The following is a 13,388-nucleotide window of genomic DNA, read 5'->3' on the forward strand; positions in this document are numbered from 1 at the left end:
ATGATCTGCCTAGATCCTTTGGATGATTTTGCCTCCTCTGCCTTGATCCTGTATAATGGCCAAATGACCACAAATCTAATTTAAATAGCCCGCCAATCGACCCGAGTAACTTCCAGCTCAACAAGTGGCACTTTACCCCATATTGGCATAATGGTGGTACAAATGTCACGAGAAAAAATTTGCAGCAGGATCATGGGAACATTTCAAAAGTTCATGAATGCTCCATTACACATTGTTCCCAGAGCACAAACATACCCATTATTAAAAAAAAATCAAATTTAAACTGTAAATAGTGGTATAGAAAGAACAATCATCTGACAACAATTAGACGTGCTGTTTATCCAACAGACAGATATCAGTTGGGTTTATATGTTGAATAAATGTTCATATTGAGTGGTACCCTGCCATGTATCCTATTTATTGTGCAGAATATTATTTGCATAATCATTAGCATCTTGCAGCTTACTCTTCCTTCAATAGAAATTGCACTCATTTTCAACAACAAGATAAAATAATTGTATGTCCCCAAACATAAAACCATGCATTTTTAGTTTAAACAAAAAATACATGTTAAAACATTTGATAAGATTTTTTAAATTGAGAAAAGCCAGTATAACTCATGCATGGAATAAAAACATGTGTTTGAGTATGTAGCATCCTTTGTTAAAGCTTGCAGGATGTCGTATCCTAAAAGTCAAGTTTTTTTTTGTAATTGCAAGACAAATATTTTCATATTGTGGGTGGGGGGTGGACAAAAGGAGGGATACTGTATCCATGTATTGATTTTAAACTTTCAGAGCACTGAATTCATGTACTTAAACAAAGGTTAGTTGGGTATCTCTGAGGCCAACAGTCAGCTTTTATGTATCAGAGGTCAAGAATTATTTTGTGTGTTGTGCTGTCGACTAAGTCAGCAGTAAACTTGTACTAAGCCCTGTGATGGTTTTTGACAGCTGTGTTTGAGATGCTGGGCCAGGGGGGATATTAACTTCATAGACTACTGAAAAGACTTAAGCACAGAGGTTGGGAAAGACAGAGAATTGTTAACGGTGAGGACTACCAACTGGGAATTTGGTGAGTGTGGGAATTAGGTGCAGAGGGGATGAGATGCTAAGTGATTTAAATCAAGGAACTATAAACTAACCTATCAACTTTTAAAACTTAAATAAAAAACAATATCAAATTTAAAAATAATTACGACTGTGGGAAGCATAAAGGGAGCCGTGCAAGGAATCAAGAAAAAGTCAAAAGTGACGTCACAACTGTGAGGGGTGTCTAGGGTAGGTCAGTAAATATTTAGTTCGTTGGTTAGTTTTTTAGTGCTTATTCTTTCGTGGTTGGTTAGTGTTTTTTTAGTGGTTAATGTTTTAGCATTAGATAAACGGTAAATTGCTTTAAATCTTAACAAACGGTTTGAACAACTGTAGCTAACATGGCAGGGCAGCTGGGACCCCTCATGTGCACACCCTGTGCCATGTGGGAACTCCAGAACACTTGGTGTGTCTTGGAAAACCACATGTGCAGGAAGTGCCGCCAACTTTTCGTGCTCGAGCTCAGAGTTTCTGAGCTTGAGGGGCGGCTGGTACATTCGGGAAGCTGAGAGTTTCATGGATAGCACGTTTCAGGAGGTGGTCACCCCGCAGCTACAGAGAGTTCAGGTGGAGATGGAGTGGGTGACCACCAGACAGACTAGGAGGAACAGGCAGGCAGTGCAGGAGTCCCCTGGGAGTGTGGCACTCACAAAGCGGTATTCAGTGTTGAATGCCAGTGAGGGTTTTGATACCACGGAGTGCAGTCAGGAGCAAATCCACGGCGCGTGGGCGACTCGGCTGCACAGGGGGGCAAAAGAAATGCTGTTATAGGGGATTTGATTGTCAGGGGATAGATAGAGATTTCTGCAACCGCCGACATGAGTCCTGCATGGAGTGTTGCCTCCCTGGTGCCAGGGTGAAGGACATCACTGAGGGTGCAGAACATTTTGAAAGGGGGGGTGGTGGGGAAGAGGAGAGAGGCAGGTTAACAGCCAGAAGTCGTGATCCATGTGGGAACCAATGACATGGGAAAGGAAAGGGTCGAGGTCCTGCAGTCAGAGTTTCAGGTGCTAGGGGGGATGTTTAGAAAGCAGGACCTCAAAAGTAGTAATGGCTGGATTGCTCCCAGTGCTACGTGCTAGTGAGTATAGGAATAGTAGGATAACACAGGTAAATGTATGGCTGGAGCAATGGTGCAAGAGGGAAGGCTTCAGATTCCTTGGGTATTGGGACCAGTTCTGGGGCAGGAGGGATCTGTTCAAGATGGATGAGTTACATTTCAACAGAGCTAGGACCAATGTCCTCACTGCAGGTTAACTAGAGCTGTGGAGGAGGATTTAAACTAATTTGGCAGGGGGATGGACACCAGAATGAAATATTAGAGAGGAGAAACAAGGTGCACAGAAGACTGGGAGGGACAAGTAGCACTAGAGTAAAGAATAGTTCAGAAATAGGAGGGATCAGACAGGGGCAAATGCGAGGCAGTCTAAGATGAGTTTGGAATGCATGTGTATAAATTCACGTAGCATGGTAAATAAGGTTGGTGAGCTGCAGGCTCAAGTCACCAAATGGGACGATGATATAATGGCAATAGCCGAGACCTGGCTCAAAGAAGGGGAGGATTGGGTACTTAATATTCCTGGCTACCAGGTATTCAGGAAAGATAGGGAGGGAAAGAAAGGAGGGTGGGGGGAGGGGGGGTTGGCAGTATTGATCAAATAAACTATTATAGCACTGGAAAGGGACAATGTAGTTGAGGGGTCGTAAGACAGAATCTATTTGGTTAGGATTAAGGGACAATAGAGGAGCTATTATGCTACTGGATGTATACTATAGGCCACCAAATAGTGGGAAGGAGATAGAGAAACAAATTTGCAGGCAAATTACAGAAAGATGCAAGAACTATAAGAGTAGTCATAACAGGCGGCTTCAATTATCCCAATATAGACTGGGACAGTAACAGTGTAAAAAGCAAAGGGGAGGAATTCCTGAAACGTATACGAGAACTTTCTGGAATAGTGCCTTTCCAGCCCAACAGGTAGGAAATGGTATTGGATCTAGTTCTGGGGAATGAAATGAGAGAACAGAGATCGTAATATCATTAGGTTTAGAATAGATATGGAAAAGGACAAGGAACAATCAAATGTGAAAATGCTCAACCGGAGGAGGGCAAATTTCAATGAGTTAAAAAGGGATCTTGCCAAGGTGGATTGGAATCAAAAATTGGTAGGCAAAACAATAATTGAACAACAAGAGGCCTTCAAGGAGGAGTTGGTTCGGGTACAGAGGAGACACATTCCTACCGGGGTGCGGGGGGGGAAGGAAGGACATCCAAAGCTACAGCTTCCTGGATGATGAAAGATATAGAGATTAAAATGAAACAGAAAAAGGATGCTTATGATGAATGTATGGTTCATAATACAATAGGGAACCATGCTGAATACAGAAAGTACAGATGAGATCTAAAAAAGGGAATAAGAGGGGCAAAGAGAATATGAGAATGGATTAGCAGCTGACATAAAAGGGAACCCAAAAGTCTTTTATAAACATATAAATAGTCAAAGGAAGGGTGGGACAAAGAAGATCATCTTGTGGAGGCAGAGGGCATAGTTCAAGTACTAAATGAATACTTCGCAACCATCTTCACTAGAGAAGAGGATGCTACCATTGTAGCAATAAAGGAGGAGGTAGCAGCAATATTGGACAGGATAAAAATAAAGAGGAGGTACTTAAAAGATTGTCAGTACTCAAACTAGAAAAGTCACCCAGTCCAGATGGGATGCATCCTAGGTTACTGAGGGAAGTAAGGGTGGAAATTGCAGAAGCTCTGGCCACAATCTTCCAATCATCCTGAGATATAGAATTGGTGCCAGAGGACTGGAGGATTGCAAATGTTACACCCCTGTTCAAAAAAGGGGAGAGGGATAAACCCGGCAATTTCAGGCCAGTCAGCCTAACATCGGTGATGGGGAAACTTTTTAAGAGACAATAATCCGGGACAAAATTAATTAGCACTTGGAAAAGTATGGGCTAATAAATGAAAGTCAGCACGGATTTGTTAAAGTAAAATCATGTTTGATTAACTTGATTGAGTTCTTTGATGAAGTAACGGAGAGGGTTGATGATGTGTATATGGACTTTCAAAAAGCATTTGATGAAGTACCACATAATAGACATATTGGCAAAATTAAAGCCTGTGGGATTAAAGGGACAGTGGCAGCATGGATACAAAATTGGCTAAGGGACAAAAAACAGAGAGTAATGGTGAACGGTTGTTTTTTAGACTAGAGGGAAGTATACAGTGGTGTTCCCCAGGGGTCGGTATTAGGACCACTGCTCTTGTTTTTTTTATTTGTTCATGGGATGTGGGCGTCACTGGCAAGGCCAGCATTTATTGCCCATCCCTAATTGCCCTTGAGAAGGTGGTGGTGAGCTGCCTTGAATCGCTGCAGTCTGTGTAGTGAAGGTTCTCCCACAGTGCTGTTAGGTAGGGAGTTCCAGGATTTTGACCCAGTGACAACGAAGGAACAGCGATATATTTCCAAGTCGGGATGGTGTGTGACTTGGAGGGGAACATGCAGGTGGTGGTGTTCCCATGTGCCTGCTGCTCTTGTCCTTCTAGGTGGTAGAGGTCGTGGGTTTGGGAGGTGCTGTCGAAGAAGCCTTGGCGAGTTGCTGTAATGCATCCTGTAGGTGGTACACACTGCAGCCACAGTGAGCCGGTGGTGAAGGGAGTGAATGTTTAGGGTGGTGGATGGGGTGCCAATCAAGCGGGTAGCTTTGTCCGAGATGGTGTCGAGCTTGGAGTGTTGTTGGAGCTGCACTCATCCAGGCAAGTGGAGAGTATTCCATCACACTCCTGACTTGTGCCTTGTCGATGGTGGAAAGGCTTTGGGGAGTCAGGAGGTGAGTCACTCGCTGCAGAATACCCAGCCTCTGACCTGCTCTTGTAGCCACAGTATTTATGTGGCTGGTCCAATTAAGTTTCTGGTCAATAATGACCCCCAGGATGTTGATGTGGGGGATTCGGCGATGGTAATGCCGTTGAATGTCAAGGGGAGGTGGTTAGACTCTCTCTTGTTGGAGATGGTCATTGCCTGGCACTTGTCCGGTGCGAATGTTACTTTTTGATATATATTAATGACCTGGACTTGGGTATAGAGGGTATAATTTCCAAGTTTTCAGATGACATGCAACTCGGAAATGTAGTAAATGATAATAACAGACTTCAGGAGGACATCGACAGACTAGTGAAATGGGCAGACGTATGGCAGATAAAATTTAATGTAGAGAAGTGTGAAATGGTGCATTTTGGTAGGAAGAATGAGGAGAAGCAATAAAAACTAATTGGTACAATTTTAAAGTGGATGCAGGAACGGAGACATTAAAGGGTGCACATACACAAATCCTTAAATGTGGCAGCACAAGTTGAGAAGGCTGTTTTTGTTTTGAAGAAAGCATATGGGATTTTGGACTTTATTAATAGAAGCATAGAGTACAAAATCAAGGAAATTATGCTGAACCTTTATAAACAGTGGTTAGGCCTCAGCTGGCGTATTGTGTTCAATTCTGGGCACCACACTTTAGGAAGGATGTCAAGGCCTTCGAGAGGGTGCAGAAGAGATTTACTGGAATGGTACCAGGGATGAGGGAGTTCAGTCATGTGGAGAGATTGGAGAAGCTGGGATTGTTCTCCTGAGAACAGAGAAGATTAAGGGGAGATTTGATAGAGGTATTCAAGATCATGAATGGTTTTGATAGAGTAAATAAGGAGAAACGGTTTGCATTGGCAGAGGGTCACAGAGGACGCAGATTTAAGATCGACAAACGAGCCAGAGACGACATGAGGAAACATTTTTTTTAACCCAGCAAGTTGTAATGATCTGGAAGGCTGGTGGAAGCAGATTCAACAGTAACTTTCAAAAGGGAATTAGATAAATACTTGAAGGGAAAAAATTTACAGGGCTATGGGGAAAGAGCTGGGGAATGGGATCAATTGGATAGTTCTTTTGAAGAGCTGGCACAGACACGATAGGCTGAATGGCCGCCTCCTGTTTTGTGCCTACTATGATACTGTTGTAGCTGACTATATCATTAAAAATATGCCCTCTTTGATATATCTGATGTAATGCTCTCACAGAGCACATCATTGAGGAAATACATTATGAAATGGTCTGCAATAGGCTGGACTGTCAAAAAGTAAATTATAACTGGGAACTTAATGACTAACTTTAGGCATTATTTTTAAAAAAAAATCTGTTCTCATTCTACTTTCTAATATAAATGTCAATTCAGTAATTGAATTGTAACTGGTGTGTAGTCACAGCAGCCCAAGGGTAAAAAGATTTGTCTCTTGAACCGGCCTGGTACCGTTTAAGTATTGCCAGGAGCTGTGTATTACTGTAGGGACTGAACTGATCAGGAACTCTGGGAGAGGGGTGGTATGTGTTCTTTGCTATGTGGTTGCATTACTGAGCAGTGTTTCATACATATTAATGTATTTGGGGCTATTTCAATGTTTCAGGAACAATAAATACTAGCCCACATCTTTTTGGCAAAGGAGGGCTTTGTTTGCCACCCAACCGCACCATCCTTCAATGGCTTTGCCTGCTCCCCTAATGGCGTAGTGGCTAAATCCAAAAATGTGACATGGTCTTGAGCCATACTGACAGATGGTTCCAGGCCCAATCCTTCATATCTGTTGAGTTTGCTGATCTTATCCAGGGTAGCAGTAGGATTGCTACTATTGGTGCAGCACCCCTGGACATGGGAGAGGGCAAAACATCCAGGGTTCTTATTCCTGATTGCGACCCGGTGATTCCAGGTGGAAAGTATGCATGTGTAGATGTCAAGTGAGGACAGGATCAGGCTTTTGCCATTGTACCCTCCATGATCATAGTCTAGGCTCACACATGAGGAGTGGGCACTTAGGTGAGGCTGTCAGAACCATGGGAGTCAATGACTTTAAGGAAGGAAGGGATCAAATTATAAAGAATCACCTCCCTATGGAGCATTGTGGCTAATGAATGAGGTGAAATCTAAATAAATTAAACAATTGTTTCCAAATGTGTTGGATTTGGGGGTCCCCTAATTGATTAGTGATTAAATGTACTGGATGATGTACAATTTTTTTTTGCAATTCAGGAAGCATCTGGGTTTGAGTGTTGATCTGTACTGAGTTTAGCTGATCTTATGAATGGTGGCATTGGGAGTGCCAAATCTGGTTGGATGGGAGTGAATGGAATTAGTGGGTGCATCTGATCCTGATGGTTATCCAGTAACCTCTGCAAACTGTGTACTGATGGGGATGTTGGCTGAGAACCTGCTGGAGATCAGCTGTGACACATTCTGTAGTTGAATAGCTGTCAGCCATTAACTGTAAAGAGCCACTAATTTTGAGGTATCAGAGGGCTTCTGGCATTTTTGAAACTCTTCTCCAGTTTGTGCTTTACCTTTGGTGTATTTTTTTAAATTTGTTATTGGAATGTGTGAGATGCTGGCACAGCAACATTTATTACTCATCCCTCGTTTCCCTGAGAAGGTGGTGGTGGGCTTTCCCCTTCAACAGTGCTGTCTTTTGATCATGCTCCCACGATGGTGTTAGGTGGGAGAGTCCCAGGATTCTGACCCAGCGACAATGAAGGAAGGATCAGTGATATATGTCCAAGTCATGATGGTTTGTGACTTGGAGGGGAAACGTGGAAGTGGCTGAGTGCCTACAACATTGCTGCTGTTGTCCTGTATTGTGGTAGAAATCATAAGAAAGAATGATGCTGTCAAAGTAATTTTGGTGAGTAGTTGCAGTGCATCCTGTAGATTTGTACATCTTGCAGCCCGTGGTGTGTCAGTGGTAGAGGGGGTGGATGTTGAGTCCAGTGGCTGGGGCACCAATCAAGCAAACTACTCTGTCTTGGATGATATTAAGCTTCGAGTGTTTTGTGGCTGCACCCATCCAGGCAAGTTATGAATATTCCATCAAAAATCCTGATTTACGCCTTGTAGATGGTTGAGAGGCTTTGAAGGGTCAAGAGGTGAGCCACTTGTCATCCAGCCATTGCCTTGCTCTTGTAGCCATGGTGTTAATATGGTTGGTCCAGTTCAACTTCTAATCAATGGTGATACCTAGGAGGTTGATGGTGGTGCTGTTGAATGTCAAGGGGTGATTGCTGGTTTTCTCGTTTGAGATGGCTACTACCCGGCACTTAAATGGCATGGCTATTACCTGCTATTTCAGTCCAAGGCTGGATGTTGTGCTGTCGGCTGGCATGGATTTCTTCATTATCAGAAGAGTTATGAATGGAGCTGAGCATAATGCAACCGTTGATGAATAGCCCCACTCATGACCTTATGACAGAGGGATGAAGCATCTGAAGATATATGGGCCGAGGACGCATCCTTGAAAAACTGAGACCATAAGAGATAGGAGCAGGAGTAGGCCATTCGGTCCTTTGAGCCTGCTCCACCATTTAATGAGATCATGGCTGATCTGATTTTTCCCTTCACTCCACTTTCCTGCCTTTTCCCCATATCCTTTGACTTCCTTGCTGATCAAAAATTTGTCTAACTCAGCCTTGAATGTATTCAATGACTCAGCCTCCACAGCTTTTTGGGGTAAAGAGTTCCAAAGATTCACAACCCTCTGGGAGAAGAAATTCCTCTTTTCTGTCTTAAACGGGTGACCCCTTATTCTGAGACTATGCCCCCTAGTTTTAGATTCCCACATGAGGGGTAACATCCTCTCAGCATCTACCCTATCGAGTCCCCTCAGAATCTATGTTTCAATAAGATCTCCTCTCATTCTTCTAAACTCCAATGAGTATAGACCCAAGCTGTTCAGTCTTTCCTCATAAGACAACCCTTCCATACCCGGGATCAACTTAGTGAACCTTCTCTGAACTGCCTCCAATGCAAATATGTCCTTCCTTAAATAAAGGCACCAGAACTGTACGCAGTACTCCAGGTGTGGTCTCACCAGCACCCTGTACAGTTGTAGCATGACTTCCCTGCTTTTATACTCCATCCCCCCAGAAATAAAGGCCAATATTCCATTTGCCTTCCAGATTACCTGCTGCACCTGTATGTTGACTTTTTGTGTTTAATGTATGAGGACACCCAGATCCTTCTGTACTGCAGCATTTTGAGGTATTTCTCCATTCAAATAATGTTTTGCTTTTTTCATTTTCCTCCCAAAGTGGACAATGAACTCCTGCAGTGATATCCTGTTGCTGCGATGAGTGGCATCTGACACCCCGAACTGTCTTCCTTTTACGTAAGATATGGCACTAGCCACTGGAAGGTATTCTTTTTGACCACCATGACCCTTAGTTAGAATTATACAGCAAAGAAGGAGGCCGTTCAGCCCATTATGTCTGTGCCGGCACTTTGAAAGAGCTGTCCAATTAGTCCCACTCACCTGCACTTTCCCCATAGCCTTGCAAATTTTTCCTGCAAAACATTAACCTCAGTTTTGCTAGGGTTACTTAATCCCATACTTGGTTGAATGCTGCTTTAATGGTGAGGACAGCTACCCTCCCCTCTCCTCTGGTATTCAGCTCTTGCATTCATGTCTGGATCAAGGCTGTAACGAAGTCTGGAGCTGTAGTTCTGGTGGAACCAGAACTGAGCCTTGGTAAGCAGGTTATGGTGAGTAGATATTACTTGATGGCATTACTGATGACTCCTTCATCAATTTACTAGTGATTGGAATGATAAGGTGGTAATTGGCCAGGTTAGATTTGTCCTGTTTTGTGTGGATAGGGCATACCTAAGGAACCTATAGGCACTGTCAGGTAGATACCAGTGTCATAGCTGTACTGGAACAGCTTGGCTAGGGGAGCAGCCAGCACCGCTGCACAGGTCTTGAGCATTAAAACTGGGATGTTGTCAGGGCCATAGCCTTTGCTGTGTACAGTACACACCGCCGCTACGTAATTTCATGTGGAGTGAACTAAATTGGCTGGGCGCTGGCATGTATGATGACCAGGACCTTGGAAGAAGGTTGACTAGGTTCTACTCAGTATTTTTAGTTAAAGACACTTAAAAACCTTAGACTTGCCTCTTGCACTTGGGCAAGACTTCACTATCAATGAGGATGAGGTTGTTCATGGAGCCTCCTCCTCATCCTGTTGTTTGATTGTCCACCACCATCCTTGACTGCATATGATGGGGCTAAATAGCATTCACAACTGGGTGGCATGCTAGGCCAGTTCAAAGGGCATGAAGAGTCAATCATGTCCCATGGTGAGGTGTGACATCAAAGCCAGCAGAGGCTACTTCTCTGATATATATTCACTGCAGACTGCCTGGAGTGGCAGACATCTCCTGGGGAGCTTGGAAGGTTGCAGTGGCATAAAAGCTTCATGCTGTGGTAACCTTCACTTCTGAGGAAGACAGCAGTAGTGACAGACTGCACAATGGAGGTTGTCCTCATGGAGACGAGAGTGTGTCTTCATAAGGACTGTTGGATTACTTCATCTATAAATGATGCTGTTTCTTACTCAATGCTGTCCAAAATCACATGCAATATTAAGTTAAATTTCTGGGCAGGCAATGGGTAATCTTTCTTCTCTCTCACTATTCCTGAAAGTAGTAGAAGCCAAAATAAATTGTGCAATTTCATAATCGCCCCGACAGAGCCACTTAGTCTTGTTAACAAAGATTGAAATAAAATGTCAAATTCATGACCTGTACTCAATTTTTAGAGGAAATGGGATGTTAACTTAACTTTGCAGTGCATTGATACTTTGATTTATAGACTGCACTGTGAGCAGTAGCAAAATGAAAAATAACGGCTTATTTTATCAAAATAAAATTGGTGTGTGAGAGAGCTGGAAATATAAGTTCTTCTTTCAGGTTTCTAAATAGGTTGTCTATTAAGTGTGCTAACTAAACTTGGATTGTTTACATTTTGTCAACTGATGATCACTAACTTGAATCCAGGACCTAATAAGAAATAATTAACTGTTTCAATTTTTTGTTCAAATTTTGTTCATCAGAGGCGAAATGGGGAAGACATACCAGTTGCTCAGACGAAGAATATAAATCACAGGCGGTTTGCAGCATCCTTCAAATTGAAAGAAGTGAAAAAGAATGATCAAGATTTGTACCGTTGTGTGACCCAGTCTGAAAGAGGTTCTGGTGTATCGAATTTTGCTGAGCTTATTGTTCGAGGTATTGTAAATTTAGCTTGTTAATATATATCATGTGTTGAGCATCTTTGTTCTCTCACTGAAATACTTTTATTTTAAAAAGTGTCCAAAGTTATGTGGCCTTTATTTGTCAGATTTAATGACTTACTGACCTTGAAATTCCTTCGGGATTCTCTCGGTTAACCTGATGGCAGACAGGTAGTACCCCTAAGCAAATGGCCTTGTCGGCATCCACCGTTTCTGGGAGTATCTCGAGAGCTTTGTAAGTGGGGGGACTTCTGTCCGCCTGTTAAAAAGCAAATGACTGGCTGGCAATGGGGACTCCCGAAATTGTAAATTCCAGGTCCTGGCCTTGGCTAGGGATCTGGCATAGTACTAGTGGCAGGTATGCTGAGTGAAATAAGGTGTACGTGGGCCCCACTGATGGAGTCCAGGCCTGGCAAGCAACTTGGACCTCGAAGAGAAGCATTTTTGTCCCCATAAAAATTTCCTGTGTGAGGGTTAGGAGGTTGGGGCTTGGCAACCTCCTCTCCCCACCGTAGTGGTTGGGTGTTTAAGATGCTGGTTAGTGCAATCTTAGCAAAATTTGTGGAATTTTGGGACCATTGTGTTTACGTTCCTTTTTTTCCTCCCTGTAAGTCATTTCCAAATATGTTCAGCAAAAAGCTTAAATCACAATAGAAAAAAGTAAGGCAAAGGATGACGAGAATTCGTGAACCGTGGATGATTAAAACATTGTCAGAAATCTATGTAGGACAAATCAATAGAAGAAATGTGTATCAGATTTCTTAACGTTGGACCTCTTGAATCCACTGGTGAGACCATTGACTGTGAAGAGCAAGTTCCTCTTGTTGCATTAAAGTATGTACTGCTTAATACAAAGAGCTCTATAGTCAGCGGAATGCTCTTGCACACTCACGTTTTGAGGCTTGAGGCTGGATTGAGAATGGAGATTTTATTTTAAGACATATCTTTGTTCTAGGGATATGGGCGAGGCTGACGAGGCGGCATTTATTGCCTGTATAGTTGGTATTAAGAGTCATCCACGCAGTGTGGGACTGGACATAGGCCAGACTGGGTTGATGTGGCAGGTTCCCCTCCCTGAAGGACGTGTAAAGTGAACCAGTTGGGTTTTTACGACAAGCCGGCAGCTTCATGGTTATCTTATCTGGTACCAGCCCACAAATGATCAGATTTACTGAATTCAATTTCCCAACTTGACATGATGGGATTTGAACTCTCAACCTCGGGATTGCTGGTCCAGTAGCATAACCACAAGGCTACTGTATCCATACAAATATCAAGTTATCAAAGCAACGAAGTGATTGCTGACATTTGGCACTGGCAGAAAGAAACGCTTTGGACAAAGTTGAATTCAAGTGCAACCAATTTATTTCCCTATGAGTGATTAATGTATGTGTTCAGTATTTTAAAAATCTTTTTAAACCTGTATGTTAGTTGCCTTTGAGAATCTTTACCTGTACTTCTGCATGCCTCCCCATTAGAAGCATTAAATGACTGGCTTCTAAGGGGTTGTGGGAGTTTCTTGGCATTGAGGTGACCCTATTTCTCCTTGTCCTGAGATCGCCCTACATCTGCTGCTGCAGGGGCTGCCTGGTCTGTTCCATTCTTGCACATCTATCATTTGAGGAGGAGGGAGGAAGGTGGCCTGAGTGTGGTGTTGTCAAAAGCATCCTGCAAGCTTTGATGATGACAGTGGAGGAGTTTGCAATGTACAGGTAGGATATTGGTACTGCCGTCCACCATGGAGCTTGTTGCAACTCCATGGACATCTGCAGCTTTGTCCTACGAATGGAATTCTAGGTATAAAAATAAAAACCAAGAGGCTATGATAAGCCTGTATAAAACCTCAGTTAGAGAACAGTGTGCTGTAATGGACTGCACACTAGAGGAAAGTTACTGAGGCTGTAGAGAAGGTTCAAAGCAGATTCACTACTATGGTGCCTAGTATGGGAGGTACGAATATGAAGAAAGATTTTTTTTTTAAATGTGGCTTTTTTCTATTAAAGAATGCAGAGTACATGGCAATGTGATGGAAGTGTTAAAAAATGATGACAGGATGGGATAGTGTAGACATAGAAGCAGACTGTTGCCAGTAGTTGAGGAGGTCAAAAACACAAGGGTCATAGATACAAGATTAAATATAAGAAGTCTAGAACAGCGGGCAGGAGAAACTTCTTTGCACCGA

General features: G+C 43.0%; 1 protein-coding gene across 2 annotated transcripts in view; it reads left to right on the top strand.

Moving 5' to 3' along the window:
- Positions 1–13,388, top strand: part of ptprk (protein tyrosine phosphatase receptor type K) — a 539,056-nt gene that overhangs the window by 211,652 nt on the left and 314,016 nt on the right. For both annotated transcript variants that reach the window (XM_067984566.1, XM_067984567.1), the window contains exon 6: positions 11,027–11,201. In XM_067984566.1, coding sequence (XP_067840667.1) covers positions 11,027–11,201 — 175 coding nt within the window. The remainder of the gene's footprint in view (positions 1–11,026; positions 11,202–13,388) is intronic.

The sequence above is a fragment of the Heptranchias perlo genome, chromosome 5 (assembly GCF_035084215.1).
Source record: "Heptranchias perlo isolate sHepPer1 chromosome 5, sHepPer1.hap1, whole genome shotgun sequence".
NCBI classification, from domain to species: Eukaryota; Metazoa; Chordata; class Chondrichthyes; order Hexanchiformes; family Hexanchidae; genus Heptranchias; species Heptranchias perlo.